The sequence below is a fragment of the Ranitomeya variabilis genome, chromosome 2, assembly GCF_051348905.1.
Source record: "Ranitomeya variabilis isolate aRanVar5 chromosome 2, aRanVar5.hap1, whole genome shotgun sequence".
NCBI classification, from domain to species: Eukaryota; Metazoa; Chordata; class Amphibia; order Anura; family Dendrobatidae; genus Ranitomeya; species Ranitomeya variabilis.
Genome location: NC_135233.1, coordinates 71,688,016 through 71,706,667, shown reverse-complemented (window position 1 = coordinate 71,706,667; position 18,652 = coordinate 71,688,016). Strand labels below are relative to the sequence as shown.

Below are 18,652 nucleotides of genomic sequence, written 5' to 3'. Positions count from 1 at the left end.
CAAAAAGAAAGCATTTAGAGAATTAAAGGAAGTAGGTAGTGAGGAGGCATTAAATAAATACAGAAAATTAAATAAATTCTGTAAAAAGCAAATCAAGGCAGCAAAGATTGAGACAGAGAGACTCATTGCCAGAGAGAGTAAAAATAATCCCAAAATATTCTTTAACTATATAAATAGTAAGAAACTAAAAAATGACAGTGTTGGCCCCCTTAAAAATAGTCTGGGTGAAATGGGGGATGAGGATGAGGAAAAAGCCAATATGCTAAATGACTTTTTTTCATCAGTATTTACAAAAGAAAATCCCATGGCAGACAAAATGACTAGTGATAAAAATTCCCCATTAAATGTCACCTGCTTAACCCAGCAGGAAGTACAGCGGCGTCTAAAAATAACTAAAATTGACAAATCTCCGGGCCCGGATGGGATACACCCCCGAGTACTGCAGGAACTAAGTACAGTCATTGATAGACCATTATTTTTAATCTTTAAAGACTCCATAATAACAGGGTCTGTACCACAGGACTGGCGTATAGCAAATGTGGTGCCAATATTCAAAAAGGGGACAAAAACTGAACTCGGTAATTATAGGCCAGTAAGCTTAACCTCTACTGTGGGTAAAATCCTGGAGGGCATTCTAAGGGATGCTATACTGGAGTATCTGAAGAGGAATAACCTCATGACCCAGTATCAGCACGGGTTTACTAGGGACCGTTCATGTCAGACTAATTTGATCAGCTTCTATGAAGAGGTAAGTTCCGGACTGGACCAAGGGAACCCAGTGGACGTAGTGTATATGGACTTTTCCAAAGCTTTTGATACGGTGCCACACAAAAGGTTGTTACATAAAATGAGAATAATGGGGATAGGGGAAAATATGTGTAAGTGGGTTGAGAGCTGGCTCAGGGATAGGAAACAAAGGATGGTTATTAATGGAGGACACTCGGACTGGGTTGCGGTTAGCAGTGGGGTACCACAGGGGTCAGTATTGGGCCCTCTTCTTTTTAACATATTTATTAATGACCTTGTAGGGGGCATTCAGAGTAGAATTTCAATATTTGCAGATGACACTAAACTCTGCAGGGTAATCAATACAGGGGAGGACAATTTTATATTACAGGATGATTTATGTAAACTAGAAGCTTGGGCTGATAAATGGCAAATGAGCTTTAATGGGGATAAATGTAAGGTCATGCACTTGGGTAAGCCGGCAAGTTGTTACTGGAAGCGCGCATCACTGTTCAGTAAGCGGGTGATTTTTTATAATAGAATAGGGGTGTCTGTCACCGGCCGGGACAGATTTACACCTCATTACCTATATTTTTGAAGTCCTGCGGATCCATTCAAGCAAACTGTGGACATTTCTATATAACCACTTGAAGACGACTAGGACCTTTGACAACGCTCCATGAAAATCGCATTACCACACTAAGGAAAGGTAAAAGTGTGTGCAAGAGACAATATAAGGTACCTCTTGGTGCAAATCTGTGTGTTATTTTGAATTATTGTTGTTATTATTTGGAAACCTAGGGGGAATTTCTAACGTACCCGCAGCGCAAATATTTTCATATATAGATTATTTACTTTGGCGTTTTTGCCTAATATTGGACTATTTGGTAGTTGGGTCCTAATATTTGCTGCAGCAGGTGTACTCCATATATTGATTATGCAGCGCCCTCAATTTTTGTCTAACACTTAGAATACTGTGCACAGTTCTGGTCTCCGGTGTATAAGAAAGACATAGCTGAACTGGAGCGGGTGCAGAGAAGAGCGACCAAGGTTATTAGAGGACTGGGGGGTCTGCAATACCAAGATAGGTTATTACACTTGGGGCTATTTAGTTTGGAAAAACGAAGACTAAGGGGTGATCTTATGTTAATGTATAAATATATGACGGGACAGTACAAAGACCTTTCTGATGATCTTTTTAATCATAGACCTGAGACAGGGACAAGGGGGCATCCTCTACGCCTGGCGGAAAGAAGGTTTAAGCATAATAACAGACGCGGATTCTTTACTGTAAGAGCAGTGAGACTATGGAACTCTCTGCCGTATGATGTTGTAATGAGTGAGTCATTACTTAAATTTAAGAGGGGACTGGATGCCTTTCTGGAAAAGTATAATGTTACAGGGTATATACACTAGATTCCTTGATAAGGCGTTGATCCAGGGAACTAGTCTGATTGCCGTATGTGGAGTCGGGAAGGAATTTTTTTCCCCATAGTGGAGTTACTCTTACCACATGGGTTTTTTTGCCTTCCTCTGGATCAACATGTTAGGGCATGTTAGGTTAGGCTATGGGTTGAACTAGATGGACTTACAGTCTTCCTTCAACCTTAATAACTATGTAATATCCTGATGACAGGTTCCCTGTAAGGCTACATTCCCATAATGCGTTTTTGATGTTGCAGATTTTCTGCACCCATTAAGTAAAATAGGTTACTTGCATTTTTTTGAAAATATGCAGTGTGAAAAAACTCACCAAAAGCGCATTGTGGGATTGTAGCCTAAATGTTTGTGCATTATATAGATTGTCCATTAATTTCAATAGGCATTATTGTAATGCTTAATTTCCCCAGTGGTGGCGCTACAACTATGGAATATTTCCTAACTGCATAAGAAATAATGACATTTAAACCACATGAATACTTTTCCGCAGAATTTATTATGCTGTTTATCAAAAGTGCATTCAAATGAAATAAAAGCATTTATGAAGCCAGTTGTGAGATTTATTCATCTTCATGATGCAGTAGTATGGTAAACGACGTGTTCTCTAGCTTTGGCTGTCTGGACTTATTTTCCGATTTTGGAGACTGTCTGAATGGCTTTTATCCACTCTTTCCGCTCCTCCGCTGATGCGGCCTGCACGAAATAATGCACTTCAGATGCTGTGATGATTTCAAAAAGATTTCCATCAACATCTTGCCTCTTCGCTGGAAAAAGACAAAAATAAAAGATGTGTCACCTAAATTAGCAGATAATATGACGCATCATATAATTTAAAGGGGTTCTCCTCGTTCAGCAAACTTCTCACCGCAGACTCAGTTAGGTGTAAAAAGTCAAAATAATTTTACATATCCTCCCCGGGTCCGGCACTGTGTTTACCCTTCTGCCCCAGTCTCTGTTGCTTGGCTGCAGTGATAACATCAGCACTGCAGACAATCACAGGGCACAGCGGCTCCTGCTGTCTACATTGGAGTGTAATTAAAGCTAAGCTGTTTTTTAAACACCTACCGGAGCCTGAAGTTTTCTGAAAGAAGACAATCGCTTTAAGTCAGAACAGTCCTATTGAATAGCAGTAGTAAATAGTAATAATAGGTCTATTGAAATAGATGGATACTTGTAAATAGTAATGGATAAACCCTATAAAGAACAGTGCCTCATTATAATGTTAGCATCAGGAAGGAACTTCCTTGCGGTGGGACTATTCCAATATTACACATACTCCAGTACAGAGGCACTGGCTGGCTCCCCCTCCAATGCCAGCCTCTGCACTGCCCCTTTATCTCTGGCTCTTTTATTATTTCACTACAATCTTGGATAGGAATACCAGCATATGCATACTTGCCAACAGACCTGAAATATTTCAGATATAACCGTGGCAAATTTTGAGTTGTTCTGGGTAACACTAAGTGTGGTTTATGTAAACTCTGCCCAATAGTCAGCATCCGTTCAGAATTTCCAAGACAGTCGGTAAAAATAGGGCACTTTATTGCCCTATCCGTAACAAATGTGTGAGGCGTCCGTTATTTTTTTTGAAGCTGAAGAAACTTCTACAGATTATTTTGATTGTAATTATCTTCATTTTACAGTTTACAGTGAATACAGCTAAAGTCTTCATATCGGAATTATGGGTTGTAGAAATATATCACTGGTGGGACTGACAGAGTCACTAGCAGAAGTAACTTCTACTTGTTATTGCTTGTGGCTTTATTCAATTTATGCCTCAAGTTTTGCATTCAACTCTTAAGAAAATGATGGTGGCAATATACTCCACAGGTCTCCAAAGTCTTACTTTGTCCTAGCCAGTGGCGTAACTTGAAACTCATGGGCCCCGATGCGAAAGCTCAAATATTTTAAATCTTTAATAGCAATAGTCTTTTTCTATAGGCCAAAGGGACTTTTAGGGCCCCCTAGGCTCCATGGCCCGGGTGTGATTGCAACCCCTGCACCTGTTGTAGTTACACTCCTGGTCCTAGCACTTTACACCTCTGCTTGTACATATCACAGACAGATGACTTAAAGGGAAGGTGCCGCATTTTATTTTTTGTATTAAAAATGATTGTTTATATAAACAATTATTTTTAATACAAATTTACATTTTTTAACTTTAAATTTTTTTTTATAATTAATTTTTTTTGCAGCCACTGGGCGCCACCATTTTGCTTTGCAGGAGTGTAAGTGTAGCTGCACGACACTTACACTGCAAATACGGCAGCCCTGGGCATAGAGATCTGCGGTTGGCGTCCGACCGTATAGTTTTCATTGTGCTGCTCCCTGCTGTGATCTGGCCATGCCCCTGAGCCGTCCACACCACAGCAGAGGCAGGAGACCGGTGCATCTGTGAGCTCCAGTTTCCCAGTATAATCGCAGGAGCCCTGCAGTTATAGGAGGAGGAGGAGGAGACCAAGGACTGGAGGAAGAAAGGACTCATCAGGGAGCCGTGAAGTAAGTATCAGTGGGGAGGAGGAGAGGCAATCTAATCCTCTCCTTTGTGATGCTGACTGTGAGCAGTTATCTCCTCCCATGTGTGTTACTGTGCTGAGCTGTGTATCTAATCCTCTCCTGTGTTATACTGTCTGCTGAGCAATGCATCTAATCCTATCCTGTGTGATAGTGACTGAGCTGTGTATCTAATCCTATCCTGTATGATACTGGCTGAGCTGTGTATCTAATCCTCTCCTATGCACTCCTCTCCCCCGTTATGTGTGATCTATATGGCGGTATTATGTGTGATCTATATGGCGGTATTATGTGTGAAGTATATGGCGGTATTATGTGTGAAGTATACGGTGGTATTGTGTTCTCTTTATGGCGGTATGTGTGCTCTGTATGGCGGTATTATGTGTGATCTATATGGCGGTATTATGGGAGAACACTGGCGGTATTATGTGAGATCTATATGGCGGTATTATGTGTGCTCTATATGGCGGTATTATGTGTGCTCTATATGGCGGTATTATGTGTGCTCTATATGGCAGTATTATGTGTGCTCTATATGGTGGTATTATGTGAGATCTATATGGTGGTATTATGTGTGCTCTATATGGCGGTATTATGTGAGATATATATGTCGGTATTATGTGAGAACACTGGCATCGTTATTTGCGATCTATATGATGGTATTATGTGAGAACTATAGGACAGTATTATGTGTGATATATATGGCAGTATTATGTGATAACACTATGGCGGTATTATGTGAGAACACTATGGCAGTATTATCTTCACAAAGGGGACCCATTCTAGAGTGGTTCTGGCTGAGCACCTGCACACGGGTCTGGGGTAATAGAGGGGGCAGCATGACCTCCAGTTAGGTGCAGTCAGGGGAGGGCTGGTGAGGCAGCTAAAGAGAGTGGTCTCATTTTTATCGTTACTACATGGCTACATTTCCTTCCCAGCGTCACCCCGACTGCGCCTGTCACCTCGCTTTCACACATCGCCAGGACAGGATGGAGAAGACAGGATCTGAGGAGGGGAATGGGGTCTTTGCATGCAAAGTCTGGATCAGAACAGGCCATCAATCCGCAGAAATGTTTCCTGGATTTCTGAGGAGACGGTCTATCCATGTGTATAAAAGACAGCGTTCTATGTACAATCCCTGGCTGCTCCGCACACTGAACATGGTGCCCCCCCATAGACCAGCACACCGCTCTCCTGAAATACTCTGTGCTGCTGTCACCCTGCTCCCTCCACCACATATCTCCCAGAATCCTTGCTGTCTGCCATCCTCGGTGACTGTCTACTTGTCAGTATAACTCTGCAGTCACCAACAAAATGGCTGCTCACTGGGTTCCTGAATATCATCCTCTTATCCCTTAGCAAACACCCAGAAGGGGAGGAGAAGAGACATCATACACGTCAGCAGACGCCAGCCATAATTACTGCAGTGCAGTAATGTGAGCTAGTTGTACACTAGGTTTTTGTCAAATTTCAGCAGCTGCTCCCCCTAGTGTTTAAAAGTGGAAATGCCAAACCTTTTAAAATTATTTTTCATATTTTACTAAATTATAAACAAATGATAATATTTTTTAAGAACATTTAAACATTAATTCTTTACATTTTTTCAATCACTGGAAAAAAAATGTTTTTGATGGCACCTTCCCCTTAAGCCGGTTTCACACGTCAGTGCCTCCGGTACGTGTAGTGACAGTTTTTTCACGTACCGAAGACACTGACGCACGTAGACCCATTCAACTGAATGGGTCTATGTCATCTAACATTTCAGATTTTTAGCGGGAATTTTTTAACAGCAAAGTGAACATATATCCCTTTAAAACGCAACTTTTAATAATATTAATATAAAATTTAACACCATACAGTGTGTCTCCCAGCAAAAAATATTGCTAAAAATTACCCAAGGTGACCACCTAGCAAATACCCTACAATGAACTAGCTATAACCTGCCTTGCTGTGGAGGTTGGCACCCTAAACACGCTTTTTTGGCGCCCCCACTCACCGTAGACTGTCCCTTTCTGCCCTATCTCACCCTATATACAAAGGTGAGAAAACAATATTTAATAGAACAGAAATGAAAAAAGCTAAATAATTTATTGGTCACACCAACCCATATATAAAAAATAAATATAATGAACTTAGCAAAAATAGGGAGGAGGGTGCAAGGCAGAGCAACATGCAGTCATATATAATTTAAATGTGCATCCAACTGACTGCAAAGTGATTACTCACAATAATAAGTATATTGCCAGGTTTTGCCATATCATAACGGCAATAAATCAGTATCAAAAAACAAACAAAACAAAAGAAAGAGGCACAGGAAAGCACCCATATAATATTATACCATCTAGAGTATCACCAGAGATAGCTTAAAGATTAGATAGTGCCCATAGATGAGGACACACATTCAATAATCCATACAAGATAAACTGTTTCTATGCAATGGTAAAGATGGGGATCACTTATCCTGATAATGTATGCCTCTGTACGCCTCAACGCGTTTCCCCGTGGTACGGTTCATCAGGAGGCCCATCACACGTCAGATACCAGATGCCATGGATAAAAAAAGGCATTCCTCCTCCCTATTTTTGCTAAGTTCATTATATTTATTTTTTATATATGGGTTGGTGTGACCAATAAATTATTTTGCTTTTTTCATTTCTGTTCTATTAAATATTGTTTTCTCACCTTTGTATATAGGGTGAGATAGGGCAGAAAGGGACAGTCTACGGTGAGTGGGGGCGCCAAAAAAGCGTGTTTAGGGTGCCAACCTCCACAGCAAGGCAGGTTATAGCTAGTTCATTGTAGGGTATTTGCTAGGTGGTCACCTTGGGTAATTTTTAGCAATATTTTTTGCTGGGAGACACACTGTATGGTGTTAAATTTTATATTAATATTATTAAAAGTTGCGTTTTAAAGGGATATATGTTCACTTTGAATGGGTCTATGCACATGTCAGCGCATTTTCACAGACCGTGTGTCCGTGTGCAAAACAAGGAGACATGTCAGTTTTTTACCGACATCACATACTGCAATATGTCCCACACACGTGCACACGGAGAAGAGTACACTCTCCTCAGTGCGCACGGATGGCCGGGGGAGAAACAGCGCTACTGTAAGCACTGTTCCCCTGCGTGTGGTGCTGAAGCCGGCTATCATCCGCTCTCCCCTGCAAGCAGCGTGAGAAGGGATGAAAGAAAACCCAACATGCGGTCCCCCTATATTTTCCAACCAATCCGGAAAAAAAACTCACGGGTGCAGGCTGCTATTCTAAGGCTGGTAAGGGGCCAAGGATATGCCCCCCCCCCCCCAGCCTTAAAAAAGCAGCCTGCAGGTGCCCAGAAAAGGCGCATCTATTAGATTTGCCAATTCAGGAGCTTTGCCCAGTTCTTCCCACTGCCCTGTGGCATTGGCATATGGGCTAATAAGGGGTTAATGTCGCCTTGCTATTGTAGGGTGACATTAAGCCAGCTTAGTAATGGAGAGATGTCAATATGACACCTATCCATTATTAATCCAATAGTATGAAAGGGTTAAAAATACACACACACATTAAGAATAAAGTATTTTAATGAAATAATGAAACACATAGGTTTTTAATATCTTTATTGCACGCTCAATCCAAGCGAAGCCCTCGTTCTCCTGTAAAAAATTCCAAAATAAAAAACAACAATATCCCATACCTGTCCGCCTTACAGTCAAGTCCCACGCACTAATCCATATCTGGGGGAATTTACATTTACAACCGGGAGCGCTGCTTATGCGACTGCTCCCGGCTGTAAACGACTGGGGAATGAATGAAATGCAGGGGGCGGAGCTTCAGTGACTAGTGGTGCCATCACCGAAGCTGCGCCCCCTGGCGGCATGAACTCATATGAAATCTGTAGTGTGGGAAAGTTTCTGAATATTTTCCCAAGCTACAGAGTACAGATTGAGCGCGCAATAAAGATGTTAAAACCTGTGTGTTTATTTCATTAAAATACTTTTTTCTTAGTGTGTGTGTTTTATTAACTCTTTCACAACTGTGGGATTAGTAATGGATAGGTGTCTTATTGACACCTCTTCATTACTAAGCCAGCTTAATGTCACCTTACAATAGCAAGATGACATTAACCCCTTATTACCCCATATGCCAATGCCACAGGGCAGTGGGAAGAATCAGGCAAAGCTCCAGAATTGGCACATCTAATAGATGTGCCTTTTCTGGGCAGCTGTGGGCTGCTTTTTTAAGGCTGGGAGGGCCATATCCATGGCTCCTTACCAGCCTGAGAATAGCAGCCCGTAAATGTGACTTTTGCCGGGTTGGTTGGAAAATATAGGGGGACCGCACATCTAGTTTTCTTTCATCCCTTCTCCCCTGCTCACACTGCTTTTGGCCGAGCAGGGGAGAAGGGATGACAGCCGGCTTCAGCACCACACGCAGGGGGACAGCAGCTTACTGTAGCGCTGCTTCTCGGTGCCCGTCCGTGTGGTCCTGATACGGCACATGGCTGCCGCACGTGTCCCACACAGATGTACCACGTGAGGACACGGACACAGATATCTCCGGTATCGATTTTTACGGTACCGGAAATATCTGGATGAGTGAAACCGCCCTTAGACAGCATTTACTAACATAAGCTGCCCCTCATAAGATCTCATAAAACACTGACCTTCCTCCACAGCAGTCACAACACAGCCTCGCAAATGTATAGATCCCAATGGATCGTCATCCCCCTGTAAAAAAAAAATTACATTGCTTACCGGGAAAAAAATGCTATTACCGTAATTTTACGTTGTTCCTAGAAGTGGTACCTCCACACTGGACAAGACAGATGCACCATAGAGGCATCAGTAAGAGGTATCCAGCTTAGACTTGCCCTATGCCCCTTACCTATGAGCATTGTGTTCCTGTACAATGTTCCCTATCGCCACAATCACAGTAACATATAAGTGACCTAGCCCATTGTGCACTGATTAACTGTAGAGCGAGCTGTCAATCAAACTTCTGGGGGGAGATTACAGCCATCGCTCACAGTAGAATGAGTAATGACTATAACCGCGCCATGCACTCACCAATTACTAAAAGCCAGCAGCTCCTGGGAGGATATAACTTTATTTTCTCCCAGTAGCTGCATTTTCACTAAAGTGGCCATACAGCATTTTGTATGCTATTTATCTGCAGATCAATGCTATATCTGCAAGTAAAGTGTTTTTGCACATGGCAGATTTTCTTTAAAAAAGATGCTCTAGAATTATTTTATGGCTAATGCTAATATTTTGTAAAATGTACAGTAAATGTTACTATAGTGGATCTAAAGGGAGAAATTTTGCCGTTAGTTAATCCAAAATTAGATTCCAGAATTTTGATGTCATTATCTATTATAAGCATCAGAGATCGTGGAAAATTAGTGCAAATTTCATAACAGGTAAGAACATTTTTGAAGGGTGTTTCTTTTACTATGTATTTTTATTTACCCCAAAGTGTCCCGTGAAGAGTAGGACTTATGTAAATGTGTCCCACAATGCACTTTGGGTAAGTTTTGTGGGGGTCCCTTGACTAAACAAGTGGAATTTTTTTCTACAGGAAGCTATGCTTTTGAAAGTTGTCCTAATCACTGAATGAAAAATTAAAAAAAAATATGGGCAAAAATATAAAAACGTCTCTTACTGAGGCTGGATCATAGTAGTGCAGGTAGGCAGGGTCTTCTCGGAGCACAAATTTCCTTACTTTCCAGTTTTTCCTTCTGTGTCCCTGTGATTATGTAATTAATATAGTGTTAAAATAAAAGTGGAAGTAAAAATAGAATCACATAATTACTGGTCATAGTAGAAGAAATAACCTACATACATGGTCAAGTATACACAGCATAAAAATAACAAATTAACAAACCTGTTTATACTTTCCCAGTTGAGAAAGATTTTTTTTCTGAACTATGTAATTGAGTCTGACACCCCAAAACTGAAACTATTCAGACTTCCATATAGTAGACGTAGCCCCTATAAAAATCATTCCGGTACTGAAAATTTTAGTAAATTTATTGTATAGAAAGACAGTTTAATTACATATGTAAATGAGGGGGCTTCAGTGCAACTTTGGCATGGCCAAGGGTTCTGTTTACTATTCAACCCCCAAAACTAACCAAAAAACTAATACCATAAAAATACAAAGTTTATTAATCAAATTATTGCCAAAAAACAACATAGACAAAAAAAGGCTTTAACCCCTTAGTGACAGAGCCAATTTGGTACTTAATGACCGAGCCAATTTTTACAATTCTGACCAGTGTCACTTTAAGAGGTTATAGCTCTGGAACGCTTTATCGGATCCCGCTGATTCTGAGATAGTTTTTTCGTGACATGTTGTACTTCAAGTTAGTGGTAACATTTCTTCGATATTACTTGCAATTATTTATGAAAAAAATGGAAATATGGCGAAAATTTTTAAAATTTTGCAATTTTCAAACTTTGTATTTTTATGCCCTTAAATCAGAGAGATATGTCACAAAAAATAGTTAATAAATAACATTTCTCACATGTCTACTTTACATCAGCACAATTTTGGAAACAATTTTTTTTTTTGTTAGGGAGTTATAAGGGTTAAAAGTTGACCAGCAATTTCTCATTTTTACAACACCATGTTTTTTTAGGGACCACATCACCTTTGAAGTGATTTTGAGGGGTCTATATGATAGAAAATAACCAAGTGTGACACCATTCTAAAAACTGCACCCCTCAAGCTGCTCAAAACCACATTCAAGAAGTTTATTAACCCTTTATGTACTTCACAGGAACTAAAACAATGTGGAAGAAAAAAATGAACATTTAACTTTTTTTTGCAAACATTTTACTTCAGAACCATTTTTTTTTAATTTTCACAAGTGTAAAAACAGAAATGTAACCACAAATTTTGTTGTGCAATTTTTCCTGAGTACGCCGATACTCCATATGTGGAGGTAAACCACTGTTTGGGCGCACCGCAGAGCTTGGAAGTGAAGGAGCACCGTTTGACTGTTTCAATGCAGAATTGGCTGGAATTGAGATCGGACGCCATGTCGCGTTTGGAGAGCCCCTAATGTGCCTAAACAGTGGAAACCCCCCACAAGTGACACCATTTTGGAAACTAGACCCCCCAAGGAACTTATCTAGATGTGTGGTGAGCACTTTGAACCCCCAAGTGCTTCACAGAAGTTTATAACGTAGAGCCGTGAAAATAAAAAATCGCATTTGTTTTCACAAAAATGATTTTTTCGCCCACAAATTCTTATTTTCACAAGGGTAACAGGAGAAATTAGACCACAAAAGTTGTTGTGCAATTTCTCCCGAGTACGTCGATACCCCATATGTGGAGGTAAACCACTGTTTGGGCGCACCGCAGAGCTTGGAAGTGAAGGAGCACCGTTTGACTTTTTCAATGCAGAATTGGCTGGAATTGAGATCGGATGCCATGTCGCGTTTGGAGAGTCCCTGATGTGCCTAAACAGTGGAAACCCCCCACAAGTGATACCATTTTGGAAACTAGACCCCTTAAGGAACTTATCTAGATGTGTGGTGAGCACTTTGAACCCCCAAGTGCTTCACAGAAGTTTATAACGTAGAGCCGTGAAAATAAAAAATCTCATTTTTTCTACAAAAATGATCTTTTTGCACCAAAATTTTTATTTTCACAAGGGTAACAGGAGAAATTAGACCACAAAAGTTGTTGTGCAATTTCTCCTGAGTACGTCGATACCCCATATATGGGGGTAAACCACTGTTTGGGCGCACCGCAGAGCTTGGAAGAGAAGGAGTGTCGTTTTACTTTTTCAATGTAGAATTGGCTGGAATTGAGATCGGACGCCATGTCACGTTTGGAGAGCCGCTGATGTGCCTAAACAGTAGAGACCCCCCACATATGACACCATTTTGGAAACTAGACCCCTTAAGGAACTTATCTAGATGTGTGGTGAGCACTTTAAACCCCTTGGTGATTCACAGAAGTTTATAACGTAGAGCCGTGAAAATAAAAAAATCAAATTTTTTCTACAAAAATGATCTTTTTGCCTCCAAATTTTTATTTTACCAAGGGTAACAGGAGAAAATGGACCCCAGAAGTTGTTGTACAATTTGTCTTGAGTACGCCGACACCCCATATGTAGGGGTAAACCACTGTTTGGGCGCATGGCTGAGCTCGGAAGCAAAGGAGCGCCATTTGACTTTTCAATGCAAAATTGACTGGAATTAAAATCGGACGCCATGTCGCGTTTGGAGAGCCCCTGATGTGCCTAAACAGTAGAAACCCCCCAAAAGTGACCCCATTTTGGAAACTAGACCCCCCATGGAACTTATCTAGATGTGTAGTGAGAACTTTGAATGCCCAAGTGCATCACAGAAGTTTATAATGCAGAGTCGTGAAAATAAAAAATATATATTTTTTAACAATAAAGATTTTTTAGCCCCCAAGTTTTTATTTTCACAAGGGTAACAAGAGAAATTGGACCCCAAAAGTTGTTTTACAATTTTTCCTGAGTATGCTGGTACCCCATATGTGGGGGTAAACCACTGTTTGGGCGCACGGCAGAGCTCGGAAGGGAAGGAGCGCCATTTTGGAATGCAGACTTTGATAGAATTGTCTGCGGGCGTTATGTTGCGTTTGCAGACCCCTAATGTACCTAAACAGTAGAAACCCCCAACAAGTGACCCCATTTTGGAAAATAGACCCCCCAGGGAACTTATCTAGATATGTGGTGAGAACTTTGAATGCCCAAGTGCTTCACAGAAGTTTATAATGCAGAGTAGTGAAAATAAAAAATATTTTTTTTCCCACAAAAAAGATTTTTTTAGCCCCCAAATTTTTATTTTCACAAGGGTAACAAGAGAAATTGGACCCCAAAAGTTGTTGTCCAATTTGTCCTGAGTATGCTGGTACCCCATATGTGGGGGTAAACCACTGTTTGGGCGCATGGGCGCACGGCAAAGCTCGGAAGGGAAGGAGCGCTATTTTGGAATGCAGACTTTGATAGAATTGTCTGTGGGTGTTATGTTGCGTTTGCAGAGCCCCTGATGTACCTAAACAGTAGAAACCCCCACAAGTGACCAAATTTTGGAAACTAGACCCCCTAAGGAACTTATCTAGATATGTGGTGAGAACTTTGAAAGCTCAAGTGCTTCACAGAAGTTTATAATGCAGAGTAGTGAAAATAAAAAAATATTTTTTTTTCCAACAAAAAAGATTTTTAGCCCCCAAGTTTTTATTTTCACAAGGGTAACAGGAGAAATTGGACCCCAAAAGTTGTTGTCCAATTTATCCCGAGTACGCTGATGCCCCATATGTGGGGGTAAACCACTGTTTGGGCGCACGGCAGAGCTCAGAAGGGAGGGAGTACCATTTGACTTTTTTAGCGCAAAATTGGCTGTCGTGTTTGGAGACCCCCTGATGTACCTAAACAGTGGAAACCCCCAAATTATAACTCCAACCCTAACTCCAACACACCCCTAACCCTAATCTCAACCCGATCCATAATCCTAATCACAACCCTAACGATAATCACAACCCTAACGATAATCACAACCCTAACCCCAAAACAGCCCTAATCTCAACCCTAACCATAACCCTAATCAAAACCCTAAATCCAACACACCCCTAACCCTAATCCCAACCCTAATCCCAACCCTAATCCCAAACGTAACACTAATCCCAACCCTAATCCAAACCCTAACCCTAATCCCAACTCTAACCCTAACTTTAGCCCCAACCCTAACCATAACTTTAGCCCCCGTCGTCACAAAAAAAGTTCAATGTAACCTTTTTTTTGTACGTCGCGTCCGCCATTTCCGCGCATGCATGGCCGTAACTCTGCCCCCTCCTCCCCAGGACATAGACTGGGCAGCAGATGCGTTGAAAAACTGCATCCGCTGCCCACGTTGTGCACAATTTTCACAACGTGCGTCGGTACGTCGGGCCGACGCATTGCGACCGCCCCGTACCGACGCAAGTGTGAAAGAAGCCTAAGGCTACTTTCACGCTAGCGTCGTACTCGGCCCATCGCAGTGTGTCGGGCCGACGTACCGACGCTAGCGTTGTAAGCGCCGCACAACGGGTGCAGCGGATGCTGTTTTTTCAACGCATCCGCTGCCCCATTGTGAGGTGCGGGGAGGCGGGGGCGGAGTTCCGGCCACGCATGCGCGGTCGGAAATGGCGGACACGTCGCACAAAAAATTTACATGTATTTTTTTTTGTGTCGACGGTCCGCCAAAGCACGACGCATCCGTCGCACGACGGATGCGACATGTGGCAATCCGTCGCAATGCGTTGCTAATGCAAGCCAATGGAGAAAAAACGCATCCTGCAAGCACTTTTGCAGGATGCGTTTTTTCTCCAACGACGCATTGCGACGGAAGCCAAAAAACGCTAGTGTGAAAGTAGCCTAACCCTAACCCTAGCCCTAACCCTAACCCTAAATTTAGCCCCAACCCTAACCCTAACCCTAACTCTAACCCTAACCCTAACCCTAACTCTAACCCTAACTCTAACCCTAACCCTAACCCTAACTCTAACTCTAACCCTAACTCTAACCCTAACCCTAACCCTAACCCTAACCCTAATTTTAGCCCCAACTCGTCTTCTCCTGCCGGCCGGCAGATGGCAGGAGATGGCGGGCGCACTGCGCATGCGCCCGCCATGATGAAAAAGCCGGCTGGCAGGAGAAGACAGAAGAGGACCCAGGGACACCGGGTGAGTATGTTAGGGTCCCCGAATCCCCCTATTTCTCTGTCCTCTGATGTGCGATCACATCAGAGGACAGAGAAATAACTGATCGCTTTTTTTTTTTTTTTTTTTGCGGTCGCCGGTAAACTGTTAATTACCGGCGATCGCAAAGCAGGGGTCGGTGCAAACCGACCCCGATCATGTTCTTTGGGGTCTCGGCTACCCCCGGCAGCCGAGACCCCAAAGATCTTCCGGGTGCCGGGCGGCGGGCGTACTGCGCGTGCGCCCGCCATTTTTTCCCGGAAAAGATAGCGGCGCCCATCGGGAGCCACGAGGAGCACCGGGGGAGGTAGGTAAGTATCGGGGGGCTATTGGGGGCCATCGGGGACCACATTTCTCTGTCCTCCGATGTGCGATCACATCGGAGGACAGAGAAATTAAACGGCAAATCGCGTTTTGGTTTTTTTTGTTGCGACCGCCGGTAAACGGTTAATTACCGGCGATCGCAACTCGGGGGTCGGTAAAAACCCCCCGAATCATGTTCTCTGGGGTCTCGGCTACCCTCGGCAACCGAGACCCCAGAGAAAATCCGACTCTGGGGGGCGCTATTCACTTTTTCCACAGCGCCGTTAATTAACGGCGCTGTGGTTTAAGTACCCTTAGCGGCCGCCGTTAAAAGGCGTATCGGCGGTCGTTAAGGGGTTAAAAGCTTGTGTATGCTTTTAAAGCCTTTTTTGTCTATGTTGTTTTTTGGCAATACTTTGATTAATAAACTTTGTATTTTTATGGTATTAGTTTTTTGGTTAGTTTTTGTGTTGATACTAGTCCCAATTATCTGATAGTATTTTTTCTAATTACTGTTCAACCCCCTCAATTACCATCGTCCGCCCCTGCCTTCATGGTGCTCGAATTGGAACGCTGCCTGATCTAACTCCCCAGCCATGTACATACTGAAACTACAGGTGCTGAGCACGCGCGCACGCACGCACAGTGTCAGTGTGCAGGGGCCGAGTTCTCACCCCCATCTACTCCTTTAGACAATCACTTTTTGCAACAGCAGATTCTAATAATATGCTGATCACAGAACCCCCAACAATGAGCAATAATTTGTGGGGGATTCCGGTAACAATTGTTTAAATTCTTTGCAGCACCACAACAGGTGAAACAAAGCATTACACAATGCAGGCCATGAAGGATAATACTTTTTTTTTAGCCATTCTGTGCTCTAACTAACATGGAGTCCTGGATGGAAGATTTTCTTCTGTTATCTTTAGCATTTCGCAGTTGGTTATTAAAAATACAGTATATTTCAGTAAAGTAAAAGCAAATGCCTAAAAAGTGTTCCTTCCACAAATTACACACAAAATGGACAATGAAAACTCTTGAAAAAAAATGGGCTGACATCTCATGTGTACCACTGGCTACACTAATTATTTACCTAGAATAATGATATTTGGTATTTGAGTAGCTCAAAGAAAGAGACTAGGGCTTAGTATTTATAAAACTAGAGTGTCAGCCGGTAAAATGTTGAATAACATATGCACGTTTTACATGCGTTTTTAATGAGTTTTTACTTTTACGCATTTTTTTCTAATGGATGGATGAAAAGCACGGAAAAGAATTGAATTCTGCAGATTAGAAAAAAGCACAGTGACGATTCAAATCAGCAAGAGAAAAAAACTGTTAAAAACTAGGCAAAAACGCAGTGTGAATAAGCCCTTAAGGCTACTTTCCCACGAGGAGCTTTTATTGAGTTTTTTATGATGTAGATTTTCTGCATTATATCTTCACCCATTATGTAAAATACGGTAGGTTAATTGCATGCTTTTTTTAATATTCAGCATAAAAACTCACCAAAATCTCATTGTGGGAATGTAGCTTAATTGTGCTTTTCTAGCCACAAGAGTGGAGATCTACGTTGAGCTCAATTGCTACTTAATTATACTGTTTTTGCACAAGGCCCAATGTTATCTATGTCATCTCTGTCGGGAGGTGTAATTTGCATTTCCTTTAATATTAGATTTGCATATTAAACAGAGGCAGCATAAACAGCAATTCAAAATGTCAACACAAAGAGGAAGTGAATATATGTGAGGGCAATCTCCCACTCAGGAAACGTATGTTTATCAATATCTGTGAAACCAGTTGTCACTTTAAGCATTTGCTAAACCACATTCTGGTTATTAGTGAATTTCTGAAAGTAATGCAATCCTCTCTGTAAAATGGAATTAAAATTGCTCATGCTTTCAATATATTTTTACAAAACTCCACCAGTCAAGCTTTTACTTGGGCAATCTAAAGCTCAGTGGTTAGCACAGTTACTTTGGGATGTTGGGTTTAAATCCCACCAAGGACCATATCGGCAAGGAGCTTCCTGGGTGGTCCCGTTTCCTCCCACACTCCAAAGACATACTGATAGGGCATTTAGATTGTGAGCCCCGATGGGGACAGCAATGATAATGTCTGTCGGGTGCTGCAGAATATGATAGTGCTATATAACCAAAGCATAATGTATGTATTAGAGTCCCATACACATTACGTTGTTTGGCTGACTGCTGTCTCTCCTGACACCCCAATGCACAGGGTTCCCTGTAAGAGAACTGCTGACAGACTCCATTGGTGGTGCTTATCTCCTCATCCAGCAAGAGGATCAGCCGTGAAATTTCAACACCCAGATCCTTCTCTTCCATCTGTAGGGGAACTAAGGAAACCCCCATAAGCCTGAAATAGGCAAAATCGGCTGACTTTTATCTTATGTGCATGGGGACCTTTAGATCATCTATCCTTTAGTATAGAATCAGAGAGGTTAGATGATTGTCTCAGAGAGACTCCCTATTCATCAGGTTCCTTGCAAAGCTGTGATTACCAACAGGTACATAGCAGAATTCATGGCACTTAAAGGGGTTATCCACTTACAGTATAGTGGATGGGATTTCAAGAAATTCCATCTCTACTATGTGTGCACTGACACCTGCGGATCACCCACAGAGACGGACATACGGCGTGTCTCTCCAGACCGCAGCATGCCAATTTATCTTGCGTAGACGTGAGTCTCCGCAAGAGAAATCTCACCCGTGCAATGTATAGGACGCGGTGATTCCGCACGGTTCACTGAACACATGCGTAATCTTATGTTTTCAAAATTTGGCAGCACTTTGGACGTAGCACATCTGCTGCGTCCAAAGGGCTGCCATTTCCGGATCGCCTGCACATACCCTAAAAAATGGGTGCTTTGAAAGCAGTGTTTTTACTGCCAAGAGAGCAGGCTTTGGCTGCAAAAAAAAATGCACCAAAAACGCTGATTCATATGCA

The 18,652-nt window shown here is 42.1% G+C and overlaps 1 protein-coding gene across 1 annotated transcript in view; it reads right to left on the bottom strand.

The window, feature by feature from the left end:
- Positions 1-2,643: 2,643 nt before the first annotated feature.
- The window catches only part of PLEK (pleckstrin), a 51,796-nt gene continuing 35,787 nt past the window's right edge, over positions 2,644-18,652 (bottom strand). Inside the window, exons 7-9 of the mRNA XM_077292260.1 lie at positions 10,325-10,408; positions 9,327-9,390; positions 2,644-2,930 (exon numbers count right to left, since the gene is read on the bottom strand). Of these exons, the coding sequence (XP_077148375.1) occupies positions 2,791-2,930; positions 9,327-9,390; positions 10,325-10,408 (288 nt within the window). The 3' untranslated portion in view covers positions 2,644-2,790. The remainder of the gene's footprint in view (positions 2,931-9,326; positions 9,391-10,324; positions 10,409-18,652) is intronic.